We start from the raw sequence: 19,842 nt of genomic DNA on the forward strand, positions 1-19,842 counted from the left end.
CATATATGTGTTCTTAAGTATTTATGCAATCTAAAAAGAAAAAATACTTAGCCACATTGGATATTCAGTATTATTTGGCTAAGCATTTAAAATTTTATTCAGCTTCGACCACAAATTTTAAATTTGGTGCATCAATCTTCCAGTTCCATGTCGTACTCTCCATTTTAACACTTTGCCAGCCGGACAAAAATATTCTGCTGTACTATTATTTGCCAGGTTTTGGAAATAATCGTCCGTATATACTGTTTAGAATGACTGGGTGCAGATGTGCCAAATGTGTGCACACTGTCCCTTCCAGAGTCTTCAGATAATGGTCACGTGTTCTGTCAGCGGATTCAAATGCTCTGGGTTTTCAAATTCATTTAGTCAACTCAAAACATCATGCAGGCAAATTGGATGTTTTTTTTAATGGAAGTCTTTAAATGCAGCCAAATTTCAAGCGTTTTTGGAAGTGCGCTGAGGAACATTGTATCCATGTGAATATGCTCTCCCTCATCACGTTTTGTCAGTCCTGCCAGGCTCCATCACAAGGGATTCCATTTTGCCTGCCATTTACTGCCAGGGCCCTCAAATCCAAATTGACCCCGACACACGCAGAGAATCTAATTTTTCTAAATAATATATTAAAATACAGTTTTCAGGCCAGAAGTCATTTCTCTTCTATGAGAGAACTGTAGAAAGGTGGAAAACGAGGTCCACGTTTTTGGTGAAGAAGAAGCTATAAAATGTAATTTGATTTTTTTTTTTTTTTTTTTTTTTTTCAGAGCAAAACTGTGGCTAGTTCAAATTGAAGGGAGGATCCTGAATGCAAATGTTCTTCACGACACTTGATGAGATCTGTGTGTTAACTTCCAAATGTTTTCAGAGGAATATGATATTGATGCAATGATGATAGTGTGTGTGTGAGTGTGACACAACTGCAGAGCAGGAAGAAGGGCAGGGAGAGAAAAAGAAAATGAAGAGGAATATATGAAGATGTTATCTATAAGGGGCAAAATTCAGAGTCACGCTCAGACTCAGAATTGGTGCCCACCTCTGCAAACCTGGAGTCTGTTTTTCAGGAACATGTTTACACTTTGTTCAACAGTGAGGAGAAATAAGAGTCAATGCACAAGAGAATCAAAAGAGAAGCAGACTCATGTCTAAACATTCACTCTGAAATCATGTTCATGCCTCAAACCACATCAGGTCGCTGCACAAATAGAAAACGCCAGTTCCTCCACACCACTGCCATAATATCAACACACCACGTCAACACTGTTATGAATAAACAGCACGTTGTCTTGTTGCTGATGGTAAAGTAAGCGTGACACTCTTCCTTCAGTTCTGTTTGACTTCATAAGCTACTGAATCTCTGTTACTTTGACTACTCCAGTGAAGAACACAACAGCAGGCGGGTCAGACTCAGGACACACATACACACTGTAATCCTCTGAATCCAGACCCCCTTTGTTTACAGATGTGTTTATGGTATGGTTCATCATCAGAGATGGAAACATCAGAGTGTAGTTGTGGCTATATTCCCCATTGATCTCTGAATTAAACGTGTGTGGCTGGTCTCTACTGACGTCAGACGGGTCTCTGTGAATACACTCAACCATCTTTCTCCGCTGGTTCATCACAAGACAGTAACGGATGATGTTTTGAAAGAATCTGTTGGTTGTCAGCACAAGATCTGATTTGTTCTTCACCAGTGAGAATGTATTTCTTCAAGAGGTTTCATCATCTGTAAAAGCCAGTTATCTTTTTTTGTTATGTTTTGGGGTTATTATATTCTATAGCAAATTGGAAACTGTTTCCTGCGAGTGACGTTTCTCACGCTGGGTCCAACGCAGCTCTCGTGCATGGATTCGTACAAGATTGTATGCAACTTTCTCTCAGCCTTATCAGGTGTGACGAGTTGAAGGTTCATAAATTAATGTTGACCACACTAATACAAGTGAGCAGAATTTGAGGAGGCGTTGAACAAATTCAAAAAGTACAAACGTTTGTGTGTGCACGTGCACGTGTGCGTGCGTGTTTGGGACTGCATATTTAGGTCTGTGTCTGCCATCCGGTGGTCAGACTCAAGTACTCTCTCAAAATGCATAATATTTAGGTTCACTTCATCCCAGCGACAGTTATATAGTCATAAAATGAATAATACATTTAGTTCGGTATTTCTTGTGCATGCATTGGGACTGTAGTGATTATAAAATGTACAATAGTATAGAATTACTCATTGAAAATGCAGCGTCAAAAATATTTCAAATTGTTTCAAAGCAAAAAAATAATTTCGTTTCAAAACAGTTTTGTAGTTTAGTCTTCACGTTCCATCCTCACATCCCAAGACAACACAAAACCAGCCCCAATTATTCAGCCTACCACACAAAATTCAACACAGTAAACAAATACTCACATTTGTTTGGGTCCACTTCCTCAACTTCTGACCTGACGAAATTCATTTTTACCCTGGAATAAATGAGACTGTCCTATATTTTACCCTGGAATAAATGAGCTCATACTATAAATTTACTGTGCGTCTGTTGAACTATAATTAAATTATCTTATTACTTTTCCCTGTCCTATTTATTATAGCATCTATACGGAGCAAAAGTTTCAGTTAGCAGTTAGCTCTTAGTGCGTGCATGAGGAAATAACAAGTCAGCGACGTCATTGGTCTCTTAGCAACATCTAGTGGTGAATAGGCTACAGTACATGTTTCAGTAATAAATTCAAATTTTTCCAGACTTTTCAAACTATTGTCAGCAAATAGGTTTTGCATTATTTGGGCCAGTGTGTGGGTGCGTGTGTCACACATTGTCATAGTCATGTTACAATTTTCATTCGTCTTTCAAGGAGTCTTTTTTTATTATTTTAATCACCTTAAAAGCTCATCTTGGCCAGAATTATGCTAAGTAAACATTTTAACTGTTACTACTCTTACTTTGGGAGACGTTTCCTTTTCTGTCCTACATTAATGTGCGTTTGCTCACCTCTAAAAGACAGCGGAGTTTGAGATCAGCTGAAAGGAACCAGCTGCTTCTCCTCATGTATAATCGCACCACTGAGCTCCAGAGATAACAGGACACTTCACTGCTTCGAGATGCTCATGTAGATGGCAGCAACAGCAGGTAATACCATGACTACATGCCCACAGACACAAATCCACAACTCGAGAGTTGCTTTAATTTCCTAAATGGAAAAACTAGACCTCGAGGGAATCCTCACCCAGACACCTGAGGCCTGCTGGATCCAGCGCCGAAGAGTTGGCAAAGACAATTTCTCCTCCAATCACCTGTTATCTTAATCTGACAGACTCGATTACAAGGCGGGAAAATTGCTTTTCTCGCCACCAGCAATCGCCGGGAAATTATCGTAATTGTGAGATGAATATGGCTCAGAGCCCGCTGCTCTAAAACACTCAGGCACACTGAGGGGAGCACCGAGGCAAACATTCAGGCACACTGAGGGGAGCACCGAGGCTGTGCTTGGTGGCTTTTCAAAAGGAGGGAGAAAGAAGTGGAGCACCTGGGTGCTGGCGCAAGTATTTTAAGATGGATTATCAGAGCTTGAACGGTCTTCTACAGTGTTCATCAACAGATGAGAGGGTGGCGACTTGGATGCATGGTCATAGACTTTGTGGCCATGCACTATTGCCATGTGCAAGACCAGTGCACATGTTCAACCCAGTTGAGAACTCAAAACCAGGGGTTTTGTTTGAATTACAGTTTCCCTGCCTCTCACAGGTCCCTGTTGATTCAGAAAATGATCATGCAAGAACTTTAAGCCAACATAAATTTCTTCCACTTCAAAATGAATAGTGGCGGACACGAACAGATTCAACAAACTAATTCGCAAAGCTGGTGATGTGGTGGGGGTGAAACTGGACTCCTTAGAGACGGTCATGGAGAGAAGGATGCTCCTGAAACTAAGGAGCATCCTGGACAACATCAGATTGAGACTACCCATCTCAAAGACTGAGCGCCACAGGAGGTTCTGAATCTGCATTTTTTTTTGCACATTGCTTCTAAGCTCTTTTGTACAGCTTTTTGCACTTACTAAAAAATATTTCATTTTATTGGGATATGTTGTCTACAGAGCATGTAAGGAATAGAATTTCCCTTGGGATTAATAAAGTTTTGATTCTGAAATTATTTTAGTATGAAATTAAGTTACATAACATTTAACTGTGCTTTGTTGGCACTTCATTTAGAAATCAGAGGGCATGAAAATACCAACTAAACACATACTGGCATTACAATGTTGCTTGTGAAACAAATGCACAGTGCAGAAAAGAAAAACGTTTTAACAATATGCAGTGTGGATTATACCGAGAATTGATTGAGAGGAAACAAGGCAAACTTCAAATAAGATAACCATTTTCCATTTTTATTGGCTTTTTTGGACAATTTCTTAACCAGTTTCATCCTTAACCGTTCGTTTCAATTTGATTTGCATAAACTTTCATTCGTTACTAGAAAGATCCAAACCAGGGCGAGGGGTTGGGAGATCTTGCATTAGCAGCAACTGAGCTGAGACTGCACATCTAGCATCGGGTTCAAGAACAACTGGTCAGCACATGTCCCCAAAAAGGGAAACATTTTGTAGTCATTCATGAAACTTTGGCTTCCTGGTTTGTACTCTTCTAGCTGTAAGGCTGATCTCAAAAAGAGGGGCCATTGCTATTTAACAGAACATCTGCATAGCAGCTGGAAGACAAATGGACTGGACACTGACCCAATACTGAGGATGAAGAGCACAGGACAGCACGAGACCCAGAGTTGGCACGAGATTGTGGACAGGTTTCTAACACTTGTTTTACAGAGATCCACGTATCACCATCAGAAGTTTTCTTTGACAGTTAGTGTGAGGTTGGATGCATCAGAGCACTAGACCTAGTGTTGTGACAAGTTTAGTTTGGGCGTCGTCTCCAAGCATCTGGCAGTTTGAGTGCCGTTCAGCACATGCTAGTATGACCCCCACTTATTAGAGTTTTCCTCCCATATTCATAAGGCTAAGAAAGGTAGATGTCAGAGGCGGACACGGCTGGTGGAGACGTGTGACGGAGCACGGAAGACGACAAAAATCATGTGCTTAAAACGACAAGACTGGCTACATGATTACAGCAGAGAGGGACAGGTTACTGTAAAGGTTGCTGTGCAGGCAGCAGTTGTTCAAACCCATGATCCCATCCTGCAAAGGCAACTATGAAAGAGGCAGTCAGGAAACACTGATGTGCAGCCACCACTAAATTTGGTAAAACAGCTCAAACGATAATGAAATAACCAGACTAAAGGTCTGCTTTTCTTTTAGGACTTGATTGCAAACTGTGATAAGCTTGAGTATTATTGATGCAGACAAACTCACTCATCCATGACCTGAAAGCACTTTTGAGACTGGTGAATCTGCCAGAGCAAGAAGACGCAAGGACAAAACTTTTTTAACTGAGGACTTTAAGGGTCAGCGATCAGTCCGCGTCCGGAGCTTTGGGGGCCGGGGGGTGAGAGGGTGGGGACAATTGTGTGCGGGCCCATCTGTAGCAGCATGGATTAGAAACGCTTTGGCCCCCATGGGGAAGCCTTGGCCGCCACTGGAGCTCCAAAACTTGGGAAATCTTCAGAGCTGCTCATGTCAGGGGCCTAGAAGGAGAAATCAAAGTGAGTAATAGAAATGAAATTTCACTTTCTAATCTGTGTTAGAAAAGTACGGCAGTATGTAGATATGGAGTAAGAACACTCCGTTAATTTAGTCCAGGTTGTGCTTTCACTGTTTTATTCTTTAGAAAAGCGACTAACTCAAGCCAAGTAGTTTCATAAGGTATGTTTTCCTCACCTTTTCGGTGGCCCAAGGAGCCTCTCTCACCACGAAGCCTTTGGACGGGCCACGTTGGTCATTTGACGCAGCAGAAGCACTTCCCCCCGGAGGCCTCATGTAAGCCATTTTGGCCTCATTCTCCACAACATCAGCCATCTGTTGAAATGGACCCAACATGTTTATGAAAGACCAATGAACACACCCTGTTACAAATGTTGCCAAATTTCAATCAAAAACCAATAGTCATGAGATAATGAAGTCAACCCTTCTGTAGTCCACCATAACATGAAATAAAATCTAAATTTCTTCACCCATAAGATGCAATCGTTCAGATGAGAGCTCTCATTCACTTTTTTTTTTTTAATTTGTTGTAGTGGTGTAAATGTTACATCTAAATGCTTTGGAAAATTTAAATATGCTAAGATGACAGGAAATCACAAGTGAAGACTTTATGATAAGATAAAAAAAGGAATAAAAAATATTCATGAAACTTCAACATGATAAACTGGATTAGGCTACCAGTGCTTATAGTTAGAGAATAAAGCGCTTACAAATTCCTCTTCAAGGTTAAGGAGGTGATCAATGGCTTCATCCACAAGCTCAGGTCGACCAGTGACTGTCACCAGGTCTGGGTTTGCAGCTCCGCTCTGGGGAAACCTGAGATCAACCTGAAAGGAATACAGGAATATAAGGAATTACTTGATTGAATATACTTAAACATACAAGTGATAACCAACATTATGTTTACTCGAACTTGTAAGCAATATAAATGAGCACACTACTGGTACAGTCATCCAACCACTGTGCACCAAGTACAAAGAGGACTTCAGAATGACGCTCCACCTTGAACTCGTCCATGATCCTGCGGATGCCCTTGCCGCGGGCTCCAATGATGCGAGCATGGACCCTGCTGTCCAAAGTGATGTCCTCAGAGACCATTTCCTCCAGTTCATCCACAATGGCCTGGATGGCGTCTCTTGCGGCGATGGCTTTGTGCTCATACCCTGTAATAGTAATCTGATCCTGCGGGTAGACAACCAACATCGTGGGCTTCAACATTAAGTTCAAGTCGAATTAAGACTGTTGACACATTATGAAGTACAAATAGATCCATCCATACCTGGTTCTCATTGTTCTTCTCGGGAAACTGGATGTTGACATCGTGCTCAGTGCGGATGTTAGTAATGATTGCACCCTTGCGGCCAATAATTTTTGGGTGATGCTTGGGATCCACAGTGATGGTCAGCTTGAAGCTCCTGAGTTCCTAGATTTGTCACAACATTTGACGTTTACACTCACTGCTCACACGTTGTTTAGTCAGGAGTCTTGCACTGCACTAACCCGGTCCTCCTGCTCAGCCTCCAGCTCTTTGACACGCTCCAGCAGTCCTGCTTTTGCGCGCTCAAGGTGACTAGCCAAGCCGGTGATGGCAATCTGGTTAGACTGCTGCTCCGGAGCAGGCACTTGAATGTTAACCTGAAGACACAGACGTCACTCCAGGGAAAACAAAGTACTCTCTTGCGTCAACAGCTGACCGAGCAGTCAATCACACACCTCAAAGTCATCCATCATCTTGCGGATTCCACTTCCTTTCTGCCCGATGATGTAACGATGTAGGTCAAAAGGCACTTCCACCTCCACAGTGACCGGAACCAAAGCCTGAAGAAGAGGTATAATAGGTTATGGATCATTCAGCAATGATAAAATTTAGATTGTGCTTCAGAAAACAATTGACCTTGAGAGCCTCCACAGCAGCGTCGCAACGCTCTTTGCGTCCAGAGATCACAATTATGTCACACTTTTTGGGTGCATTTGGATCAAGAGGCTCCTTCACTTCACCATTTGCTTCTCCATTCTCTTGGAAAGATGGCTCAACAGGAGCAACTGAAATGGCAAGTCAGAAGTTTAAAAAAAAAAAAACAGCATCCATGACTTTTCAATAGGATTTAGTCTCAACCTTGAGAGTCCTCTCGCTCTGGGAACTTAATTTGGACATTGTGATCTCTGGTGATCTGCTGGATCCGTGAGCCCTTAGGACCCATGATGGAGCGATGAAACTTTTGAGGAATCACACACTCCATGATCACTTGGGCATCCTATCAAGACAAAAAAAAAAAAAAAAATCAGGAACGTCTTAGCAAAATGTGACGACAATCATTTCAAAATTAAAACAACTCACCAAATCCTCCACGATCTCGTGCATGCGCTTTTTAGCTGCCTCCACGCATTCTTTGGCTCCTTTAAGGGTGACCTTGTCACTCATGGTCCCTGTACGAGGGAAGCTCACCATCACCCCGCCATACTCATCAGCAAGTTCCCGGAGGACCTGACCGCGGCGAGCCACAAAGTAGCGGTGGTGCTTAGGATCAACATTCATTGTATCCTCAACTACATTGTCCTGTAATCAAATACAAGATTCGTTAGCAACAGGATACAAAACAGTATTTGTTTTGACACGCACCAAGCCCTTGATGAGTTCCTCCAGTTCCTTGCGGGCCTCCCGCACAGCCTCTTCAGTGCCAATCACAGTGATGAGCTCCTGATCCTGGTCCTCAGCAGTGGGAAAAATGATCCTGGCCCCAGTGCTGTCGCGAACCTTGCGGATGTTTCCACCACCTTTGCCAATGAGAAATTTGTGATACTCCGGCTTGGCACGAAGTTCAGCGGTGTGGCTCTTTGTTTGCTTCGAAAAAGAAAAAACACATCACAGTTCATTTTAAGAGACACCAGTTTTTAAGGAAATGACATAATTTATGTAGTTCCGCATCCAGTTCTTTCAAAATAAATACCTTTTCTTCAGCCAGGGCAAGTAGCTGCTGCTTGGCTTTCTCCACATCTTCGGCAGGACCACGGATGGTCACCTTGTCAATTCCTGAGCCCTCAGTGGGGAAGTGGATGTGCACGCCACCACACTCCTCCATGATGGAGCGCACAAAACGTCCCTTGGTACCAATCAAGGAGTTATGCAGCTTGGAAGGAATTGACACCTCCATCTCAGTGATGTTGGCCTGAAACGAAACAAACTAAGCATGAGCATATATTTGGTGTTCAACCTAGACAATGAATATTACAAATAACAAAACCACTTGTCATCTAGCTCTGCATATCAATAACAGTACACACCAAGAAATGCAATTTTGGTACCTACCAGCTCTTTCTGAATTGCCAAGATCCGGTTTCGTGCAGCCTCGCAGTTTGCCTTTTTTCCTATGATGACGATCATCTCCGAGTTGCTGTTCTCAGCTGGGAGGTCGATCTTTGTGTTAGTTTCCTCACGAATCTAGAATGTCATGAGGGAAAATTAGGACTTGAAGATATACACCAAGACATTAACAGCCAGGTAGACATTGCATCACCTTTTTAATGTTTGATCCTCCTTTTCCAATGATGTTTCTATGGAACTGTTTGAAGATGGGGACTGAGACAGAGAAGCTGTTCTCAACCTATTGTGGGGGGGGGAAACAAAATCTTGGTTAATATTGATATTGTTAATATTGATTTAAATAAACTGAATCATGTTGCTGTTGGCATTGACTTCATGCTCACATAAAGTTTTAGACATAAACCCCATGCATTCAAATTCAAAACTAAATACATGAGGAGCATTAGCAAAACAAAGTTCCACATTACCATTTCAGCCACCATCTTCTGCATAAACTTGGAGCATTTCTCCACTTCAGTGCGTGGGCCCCGAAGTTGAACAATGTCACTCTTCTGTGCTGGGTCGGGGAAGTTGATGATGACCTGCCCACGTGAAATTAATAACACCTATGAGTGACACTGGCGGGTGAACTCTCTACTAGCTCAGGATTCATACACACCTCTGGGAATTTGTCCCGCACTTCTTTTATTTTCTCCCCTTTTTGGCCGATGATGGCTCTGTGAAAACGCTGTTCAATGATCAGGTCCTTTGTACGCTCATTCTCCTGAAAACAAGGTACAAGAATATTCATCAGAGAGAGATTACGCCTGACTGTCCAGCACAGCTCGCTATCAGTATCACTGTACAAACCATGCGTGACGCAAGCTCAAGCAGCTCCTTCTTGGCTTCTTGCACACCCTGAGGATCCCCCTCAATGCGGATCAGGTTGCTCTTCTCATTGTCAGGAGGGATACGGACTGTAACCTTGTGTAGCTCTTTGATTCGGTTGACTGTAAACACATCAATAAACAACTAAGGAAAACATCAATCCATGTTTTGGCTCGATAGATGACAGAGCACTTACTGTTCACACCCCCTTTTCCTATCAAGTGCCGGTGGAATTTGGGATCAACACTGATTTCTGTGTAGTCCATACGACTCACCTTTGAAGAAAAACAAAATTAACAAATTTGCATAATCATTACCCTCTTCAAGAACCCCATTTTAAACATCTTGTTTGCACAAGAAACAAAGTTACACACCAAATCCGTAACAATGGCTTCGATCTGGGTCTGAGCCATCTGCACATCTTTGGTGGGACCCTCCAGGGTGATTTTGTCCTCCCCCTCAGTGAACTCAATGTGCACCTGTACACAAAACAATCCACAATGAAGGAGACATCCGTGTTCAGACAACATCAACCAGGATGATGCTTTTCACAAACCTTGGGCATTTGCTGGGTGATCTTGGCCAAGTTCTGCCCCTTCTTGCCAATAATGAAGCGGTGAAGCCAAGAAGGAGCTGTCACAGATGAAACTGTATAGCTGTTCGCCTGAAAAAACAATAGAAAAATAAGTAACCAACGCTTTGAGCACGTTGCGATCATCATGGGATAAGTTTACCTTCGCATAAACTTCAGTGAGGGCCTGACCTAGGCGGTCTGGCTCCCCACGAAGGATGACAGTCTCTGAGCTACTGTCAGATGGTGGGATCTCAACCGACACACCAGTTCTATCCAAGATCTCCTGCAGGGTGTTTCCCTTCGGGCCAATCACATATTTGTGCTGAGATTTCTTCACCTCCACTGCAATGGTGGTAGTGTTCTTTTTCTGCAAAGAATCACATGCTTCAATCAAAACCAAAGTCTTCATTTTAACATGCAAAATGAATCAGACACAGCATCACCAGACCTTTTCTTCACAAATCTCCTTGATCTTAGCCACAGCAAGGGCGACCTGGTCTTTCTCCCCGGTGATGACGATCTCGGTTTTGTTGACACTTGGAGGTGGGACGTTGATTCGGGCACCAGTTTTCTGCATCATCTCCACTACAAACTTATTGTAGGCACCGGTGATGAAGGGATGGAACACCTTGTCAATGTTCACCCTTTCAACAGCACGCTTGTCCTTGAAGCAGCAATAAAAAAAAGGGGTAAACACCACATCCAGATGTTATAAAAGCATATTTGCCAAACAGCACATGGGTCACCTGTTCAGCTGAAATCAACAAGATCTCGTGCTTTGCTTTCTCCAAGCCCTCCTTAGTACCAGAGATCTTTATTTGGTTGCTGGTGTCATCAGGCCGTGGGATCTGGATTTTGGTGGCTGTCTTGAGCTCAAGCTCCTGCAGTTTCTCCCCATTCTTGCCAATAACAAAGCGGTGGTGTTCCTTCGGGATGACCACAGAAGCTAAAGCCTGTGATGATAAAACATGTACAATATGACATAAATGACAATCAATGAAGAGATTATCCGTACTTATTGTAAGGCACTAATGCTTGGTCTTTCTTACCTGAGTCTGCAGTCGGGACACAATCTCCTTACGGGCCTTCATCACAGCATCCAGTTTTCCAGAAACCATAATAGAGAGACCCTGATCTTTTGCCAAGGAGAGTTCCAGATGGGCTCCAGTCTTGTGCATGATGTCAACACAGACCTTTGCTTGTTCTCCCTCCCCAAACTGGTTGATGTCCTTGAACTTGCGCTCCTCCAGTGGCACGTGGAAAACCTGATTCCCAAGATAGTGATGATGTTAAGTGAGGACCTGCTGTAGTTGCACTCAAAGACTAACACCAATATTCTGATGGTTCACTTTTAAAATAAGTGGAAGTGGCAATCAGTGGGGAGTGATCACAAACTACCCTGTCTATACATTGCTCTGTAGTTCTTCCAATATAATTGAAAACACTTGAGGAAAAACAGCTCCTTTCTGACTAGCAAGTTTCTTGGTTCTGGTTTACAAGGTCAGCTCGATGGAGCAATGGTGGGTTCTGTTTTTGAACGTTCCCATTTACCACTGTGCATAAGTGGCCTCTTAAGAGTTGGTTGCTCAGGTTGAACAAGGGGGAACAATCATTTTAATATGAATTTATAAAATCAATTGACATGGTCAAAGCATGTCTGCTCTAGCACACTAATTGAGGAGAAGCCATTTCTTTAATGGTTGCCAGTGAGCATCATTCTAGCAGTCCACTTTATGCATCACGATTTGGGTAGTATGAAGAACAGCCTCTCTGCTAATGCAAATATTTAAAATTTATATTTTAATTCAGTACTTTTTTTTCTTGATTTCACTTTTACGATAACGGTGTCAACTGTGTTAAAGAATATATGTCGACATACCTGGGTAATTACAGATGACTTGAGAGGACGGATTTTATTCGTCCAGGCATTGGTGGTTTCCTGGGTGCCCACGGGTGAGGCTGCTTTCTCGGGCAGAGGTGGAAAGGCATCCTTATAGGTGGGAGGAGCATCCTCCTCTCCTGCACTGGGTCCTGCCACAGCAGCTGAGCACAGGAAACACATTTACTTGAAGCCTCTGGTTTTCAAGTAAAACGTTGAACACTTACCACCACTCTGCTCTGGCATGAGCCCAATACGGTGCTCATTAAAGCTTTCCTGCGTAAGTACAGCGACTGAGCTCATGGTTAAAATCCCACGTCAAACACAGAGTCCGAGTGTGCCACTGAAACAGAAAACATTTTTTTTTTACTTTCTATTCTGTTATTAGTTCTACTAGAGGGTTCAAATATTGAAGTTTAACAACATCAATTATTTCATTGATTTTTCCCCCTCCCCTTTATGCATTTTCCTAAACACAGTTCAGTGTTTTTTTGTACGTTTGCCATTTTCAGTGAGCAAACCTTTCAAATTTTATGAAATAAACATTCCAACAGTTGTACATGTTAACTAATTATCCAAAATGGATTAACAAAACCAAACTAAGGAGTCAAAAACATGTTTGCATAGTTGATGTACTAGCACATCAAAAAGACAAACTGAAAAAAAAGCAAGAAAGAAAACGTTCTATAACAAAAGTCTCGCATTTTAAGAGATATACTTTTTAAATGTTTCATTTCATTAATAACTGCACCAAGTATTTGTCAGACGCAGCCCAGCTTTCATTGTCTCAGTGGTCACTTGCCAACGCACAGTAAACAAGCTTATCATAAGTGGACTTTGTGATTTACTGTTCATCTAATCTACCTTTATCAAGAGCCACCATGTTTGGAGCAGCATAATCATATTTTCCCTCATGCACCAATGGTGACAACAGCACTAAACCTCTGAAAACACGAGTATGGCATCCCACGTCGAGAGAAGAAAAACCTGTTTAACTAGAGTCGCTGTCATCTCAAGCTATTTCAAGTACTGTAGCGACACAAGTGGGTTATAAGGTTAAGAGGATTTACCTGACAACACTTGTGTATGTTCAGATTCAAGTGTTCATGCAGTCCACCACCACTATTACCTGATTTCCGTATGAGACCAATTAATTAATTAATTAATTAGTTTATTTGTTCAGGGTTGTAGGGTTCTGTAACATAGAAATATAGATCCTGTCCACCAGTCAATCACAAACTGAAGTATTATTTAGTGAGAAAATCATTGCTAAATGCTTGGGGTATGACAGTAAACCAGCATTAATGATTAAATTTACCATGATATTAAAAAACACATTTTAATGTTGTATCAAAAATGCACAAATGAAAATATTGTGTTAACAGTATGCCTCAGACTGAATTCGACATCTTTGGTTGCAATGCTAGTTAACACATAACTGCAGCCTTCAGTAATGACTAGGAGACATTGCCGACATGGCCCACACGCAGTGTGTTCCACTTCAGTCAGCGGGCAAGTTTGATGACATGCCAGTTCGCAAAAAGTGAGATGGTGAGCTAAAGTATCTGCAACCTGTCCTCCCACCTTCACACTCATCAAGATGTTGTGACAGCAGAGAGCAACTTGCACAAATAGGAAACATAACAGCTATAATCAGGTCTCAATTGATTTTTGAAGGCATGTCACTGGAGTTTGTCTTTTCTCTCCTTTGGTGACTTCGGAGAAAGCAGCATAAATAAAGCAAAAGATGAATACGAATTATTGTTGATATTGCGATACCATTATCGTGACATTTTTTGCCCATGATAATGAAGTAAAAAACAATCTGATATTGTGATAGCTCTAGTCTACGCAATATGAAAGAAATCAACATACTCCCCACCAACATACATTTGAATGTTGATTAGAAGAGAAGGTTTCCATTTACAACTTGACATGCTCCAGAACACCCTTACTGAGGCCTCTTTCTTGTCAGGTTTCATAAACTTGACGCTTTTCCACCAAACACCAGTTCATTTTTCCAAGTCTAGGCACGATTTTGAGCATTAACATATAATTAATTTAAGATGTGATAAATGGTAAAAAGGCGGTTAAAGTTCATCAATGGAACAAGGGACCAGGAGAAAAAAATGATCTGGTTAGATAACAGAACACAACACGGTTCAAGTGGGGGTGAATTTGATTGAATATGTCGAAAGCACCCCCCAAAAAAGCAGGCAAATAAAAGCCAAAGCAATTAATTGTCATTTCACAAAGGAAACTTTTACAAAACAGTGAATAAGACTCCCATTAAACAGGAAATACATACCAGCTAAATGGTCAGTTACCAGATAATCCGTCCTGTAAAGGTGCAATTCTCGTCAGCCTGCCAGCTTTTGCCTGTAGACATAACAAATCAAAAAGGCGTAAACAGCAGTCACAAACAAGCCTATCCATTAGTTCTACAAGTCCAACAAATTTAAGGTTAAGTGAGGTTGAGTGTACTTTCAAACAATATTATTTTACTAGGCGTGTGTGTGTGCTGGCATAGGTTCATGTTACTGCCACGTTCTGTGAGCAGACGTCATCAAAATTAATAACTTGAGTAATAAGGCTACAGACGTAATTCCTTGAGGACGAGACAAAATTGCTGGATTATAAAATACCGACGACCCTGTTCGAGATAGACAACCGTGCTAAAATTAAGTTGAACACGTCAGCAAACATCGACACTAAACTTAGCATCACGTTCAAATACATAAACTGTATTCCCACGGACAATCACATTCCAGACGAGAGACATGGGCACAACCGCAAAAAAATACAAATAAAAACGAGCACTGTAGGCGAGACCGTGTCATCCTGCCGGTGAGCTTTCGTTAGCAGCGAACCCCAGGACAGCTCGCCGGGCCAGCAGACAATAAAGACACATCCAAATCCCAGATTAGGGATTTAAGGAGCCGGGTAGTGTGAGTGCTAGTTAAGAAGATATCAAGTTAACTAGCCTGACAGCTGGCAACGACACATCACCACGGTTATGAATGCTAACTGTCGCCAAACGCGTGTTGGCTAGCCATAAACGACGCGAGAATCATGCATCAAAATGCATATCTATCGAAAGAACTACGATTCCAATGTCACCATATAAAAGGTATCCCTCAGAAAAAGAAGCGTGACCTTGGATTTAAAAATCCATCTCACGCGATCCCCCAGCTGGTTAGCAAAGTTGCTAAAAACTTTGCGACTGTGACACGTAGCTGCTCGGCTAATGGACAAACGCAAGGTTTACAACTTCCACGCGATCGCCTTGGATGTGATACGGGAACTAAATACACGAGGCGAGTGAGCAAGACTGAAAATGAGCCACCAAAACAGGTAACAGTCACGTCAAATGTGATAAAGCACGGGGCATATACTGTAAAGTACAAGTTTAGAATGTAGCCACCGCTAGCTCGCTAAGTCCACGTAGGCATTCAGTTGACACGGAGTCAGGCCAGACCATAAACTCCCGACGGTCGCCCGAACACCCATTAATACTGCTTCGCTTGTTCCTGCTAGGGTAGAAATCAGCAACTACACGTCTGCAAAATCTGCAAAAGCCAAACAACGGTAGAATACGTACTTATTTTATGTTCTCGTCTGCCCAGAAGGTGCAGAAGCTGAGATGAAATTCCACTGGCGAGAAGGTGGGATTGGAGTCTGGTTGATATATACCAGCGCCGTCAGCCAACCGCGTGCTGCCACGTCACGCAGAGGAGTCCGGTTACACATGTCTCACGTCATCACTAAACTCCTGAAGGCCTCTCACGTGAACTTTTACATTCAACTCGGGGCTTGTGTCCATGTTGAGCGCGTTGGGAATTTATATCTAAGACAGGCAATAAAATAAAATTGTAGCTGGGGTCTGGATCGTTCATAGAATTAAAAGTTATTGGTCAAATTTAAAGCGCACAGTCAACGCAGAGAAGCGAATTGGGTGTTGTGATGTTGTAGGTTGAAAATGCATGTTCTGGTGCAGATGAATTAGGGGGTATTGAAATTTGGAGGACAATGATTTCTGATTTTCTATTTAGTTGGTGAAAATTTAGGGCCATGCAACTGATCATGGCTAAATCAGCAGCAACAGGACACTGAGAGTCGGCGATTAGGTCGTATGTGTGTGTTGTCTGCAAAATAATTGCACATTGTGACTTTCAAGTTCAATTCTGACCAAGAGGGACTACATCAATCGAAAATATTGGCGCTAAAATTGAGCCTTGCAGTACACCAAAGGGATCATTTGTTGTCGAGGAGGAGCTCTCTCCCAAAGGTTCTGTTTAAAAGGCAGAATGAAAACCAGTGCTGTGTTGCTGATGCTGACCAGGGAGTTAAGACAATATATTATATGATGATAAAAGAAGAAGAAATGACAAGATTTTTATTAAAACAAAACTAAAACTTTATTATTAACCAAAATGAAAAAAAAAAAAAAAAAAAAACAGTTATTGCATTCATGTATTTCTCATTCCTGTGGGCCAGGTTAAGAACCCCACACCTGACAACGTATGAAGGTAATTTTACAATGTCATGGAGTATGCACAGATAAAGGGAAAGTCGCCTGATGAAGCACACCACAGCACATAATGAAGGAATGAATGAGACAAACAAAATACAAGATGGATGCTGGAATCCAGTGGCTGAGCAAATCTTCTGACCTGAATGAGGTTCTCTAAACCTGAGAGTCATGGAGGTGCATAGAGGTCTATTTTCCAGATTATTTGAAATACTACATGGTTAGAAATCAGCATTGAAACATTCCTCAATGGTGCCAAAAAATCTTGACTTGTGGCCATAATCTTGTCCAGAGGCTTTTCAGCAGGCAGCATTCTCCAGTTCACTCAATTACGCAATGGGCCTTTAAGAGGAAGAATAAAATAATGCAGAAGTAGAATAGACGTAGAATCATCATCATCATCGTCACCATCATCATCACCCCCAGGCATGTTTCTGCATCTCTCCAAGAATCAACAAGTCCAACATCCATCATCGTCACCCCTTACTCTTCATCACATCATCATTATCATCGTCACCATCATCACTCCTCCAAGTCCATCAGCATCGGCATTTCATCATATCACGCATCATATCAACACAATATCATCAGCCTCTCAATATCATTGCTGCAATATCATCAGTAGTATAACTGTGGACAACAGTACATGGTAGTAGTAGAAGTAACAAGAAATAAAGGATGACTCACTCTCAATGGGCCGTTGTTATGGGATCTTTGATTTCCTAAAAAGTCAAATATTTGTTAGCGTTTCCACCAGAACTGACGTTACGCACTTAAAACAGTTACTCACGTATCACTCTAATGAGAAGGGCAATAACCACAGTGACTAGAAGAATTTCAGCCGCATGCATCGTCAGCATCAAGTAGACCACAACAGATGAGTCGCTGGGAACTGAAGGGAAAATCATCGTGTGAAAGTCATAAAGCATCACAAGTTTTGAAAACCCGCAAAGGTGGTCGAGTTATGTCAGATGTACTGTATAAAGGCAATGTGTCAATTGAAAGTTTTTCACTGTGAAATCTTACGTCAACAGGCAGGGTAAGGTAGGTAACCCAACATGCTGACAGTTCTTTGATAACTATATTAGCAAGTTTCAAACAAGGAGGTCAGAGCCTACAAGATCAGTCTCACCTGCCGTAATGAAGGAGAACTCCTGAGTTCTTTTGTCATCTGAGACTTGACATGTGAAGGTTTTCTTCTTCAGGAAGGATGAAGAAGGAAAATGAACCACAGCTTTGCAGGAGGACAATGTGGTCTCCAACCCCGGGTGACCATCAAGTACATGTTGACCCTGCACATGCCACTGAACCTTCTCAACGCAGTTCCAATAAGTGAACACCTGACAGGTCAGAGTCGTGTCATATGGAGTCTCCAAGCGAGTCACTAGAGGACATCAGAAGAAGGGTTAGCAGAAAGAACCAACATCAGTCTGTTCATCTATCACTCTAGGAGACAGAAAGAACTAAAGCAAAAAAGTGGGTTTTCTGAGATGAGATGAGAAAGTGGTGTTCTTAGCCTCATTAAAGTACTTCATAGATGTGACACTAAAGTAGAAGATATGCAGGCGTGTGAAGAAGATCTGGGGAAATTAAATGCAAAAGAGTGGTGTGTGAGTGTCAAAACTGGCTGTGTGTGAAGAAAAACAAGAAGCTTGAAGAAGCACAAAGTTCCCTTCATAGATGTGAAGCAACACTCACTGGTGACCACGGACAGATACACCTCAGGACTGTTCCTATTTGATAGTGAGTGATTACAGTAGTAAGATCCAACATCTCCAGTCTTCACCGCCTTGATAACCAGTGAGCAGTCTGGGGTCACACTCAGTCGGTCCACATCAACGATAACGCTTCCTCTGCTGACCAGCACTGTGAAGGTTTCTCCATCAAGAAGCCAGTCATTTCCGTCACAGGATACATGGCCAGGCATTAGACTGTTACATGGGAGAGTGACTTCCACTCCTTCCAGAACAGAGAGAAAAGCTTGCTCTGTTGCTGCTGTGAAGAGACAATGTGAAGAGAATTGTCAAAGATTGCCCTCAAACAGTTGAAACCAAAGCATCAGACCCTTGAAGCTGTCTGAGGTGGTGTTTGACGTTCTTACCCGTGTAGATGAGCAAAATCACCAGAAGAGATACGCGTCTGACTGACATGGTTGATCGTCTTATGTTAAGAAATGAGACTTTAGTTCCTCAACTCAGAATACTTCAACTTTTATATTTTGGGTGGTTCAGTCTGTGGTTCGTACGAATAAGGAAGTGGCCTCAATGTATCACTCGTCTTTAGCAATGACATGACTGGAGTAGCAGATGACTGTAATGAGGTGTAAAAAAGGAAAGTTCTGAAGCTCCTCCGCTACATTATGACATTCTGATATTTTAACTATAACAAATACTATAACATCTTACTCTGTGGATTAAAACTCCAGCCTTTAGTTGGTCATTGAAAACATTCTATGATTCTCACACACAAGTCACTAACTGTCTGACCACAATTGATTAAAGAGCTCTGAAGATATCAATGACCAGTTTACTATGGATGTGGAGAACAAATAAGGAAAGAGGTAAAGTATCAAAACAATCAATAAATCAATATTTATGCTGGCATATCTCAAGCACCCTGGTTCCATGAATGTTGTTGTTCCTCACACAAAAGAGTCAGACTCATGAAAACCGCCTGTGTGCTAAGACAGTTAAATAGACATTAACTTCTGTTATAGTTTAATGTCTGGCTTCCACAAGAAATCATTGCAGTCATGAATCAGAAATGTAACAGTTACTATTCTATCCCAATCATTTATGTACAAAATATAGAGTGGTCTGATCAAGGTGTATATGTAGTTTAAAGCCTAATCCAGCATATACTGTCAGCACATTTCTGGGTCTAGAGCCGACACGTCTTTTTATAGTTGAGTATGATCGAGTCTGCTTGCATTCATCAAGTGCTGTGAGTTTTAAAAAAAATCTTTATCTCATTGTGATGGCATAGTCATCATAATTACATTATACATGCACTGTTTAGAAGGAACGCGGTTA

At 41.9% G+C, this 19,842-nt stretch overlaps 2 protein-coding genes across 3 annotated transcripts; both read right to left on the minus strand.

Annotated features, from left to right (window-relative positions):
* Positions 1-4,350: 4,350 nt before the first annotated feature.
* hdlbpa (high density lipoprotein binding protein a) lies at positions 4,351-15,969 on the minus strand. Its single transcript, XM_053853022.1, has 28 exons — positions 15,881-15,969; positions 14,588-14,658; positions 12,507-12,622; positions 12,280-12,443; positions 11,450-11,665; positions 11,147-11,353; positions 10,849-11,064; positions 10,561-10,767; positions 10,383-10,490; positions 10,201-10,305; positions 10,023-10,101; positions 9,809-9,948; positions 9,618-9,722; positions 9,427-9,540; positions 9,153-9,239; positions 8,945-9,076; positions 8,586-8,804; positions 8,258-8,479; positions 7,976-8,194; positions 7,754-7,892; positions 7,532-7,680; positions 7,351-7,455; positions 7,138-7,272; positions 6,917-7,060; positions 6,640-6,819; positions 6,348-6,464; positions 5,815-5,952; positions 4,351-5,621 (listed from the first exon to the last, which is right to left on the minus strand). Exons 3-28 carry the CDS (start codon positions 12,580-12,582, stop codon positions 5,532-5,534), a joined length of 3,813 nt encoding a protein of 1,270 aa, XP_053708997.1. The 5' UTR covers positions 12,583-12,622; positions 14,588-14,658; positions 15,881-15,969; the 3' UTR covers positions 4,351-5,531.
* A 791-nt stretch (positions 15,970-16,760) lies between these two features.
* Positions 16,761-19,047, minus strand: LOC128751746 (uncharacterized). 2 transcript variants are annotated; one of them, XM_053852942.1, is made up of 6 exons: positions 18,912-19,047; positions 18,566-18,805; positions 17,943-18,194; positions 17,601-17,702; positions 17,498-17,532; positions 16,761-17,152 (listed from the first exon to the last, which is right to left on the minus strand). In XM_053852942.1, the coding sequence occupies exons 1-6, from the start codon at positions 18,958-18,960 to the stop codon at positions 17,132-17,134; spliced, it is 699 nt and encodes a 232-aa protein (XP_053708917.1). In that variant the 5' UTR covers positions 18,961-19,047; the 3' UTR covers positions 16,761-17,131. The 2 variants fall into 2 exon arrangements, with proteins under 2 accessions (XP_053708917.1, XP_053708915.1); XM_053852940.1 differs by having other exon boundaries at positions 18,509-18,805.
* Positions 19,048-19,842: the final 795 nt, after the last annotated feature.

The sequence above is a fragment of the Synchiropus splendidus genome, chromosome 1, assembly GCF_027744825.2.
Source record: "Synchiropus splendidus isolate RoL2022-P1 chromosome 1, RoL_Sspl_1.0, whole genome shotgun sequence".
Taxonomy (NCBI): Eukaryota; Metazoa; Chordata; class Actinopteri; order Syngnathiformes; family Callionymidae; genus Synchiropus; species Synchiropus splendidus.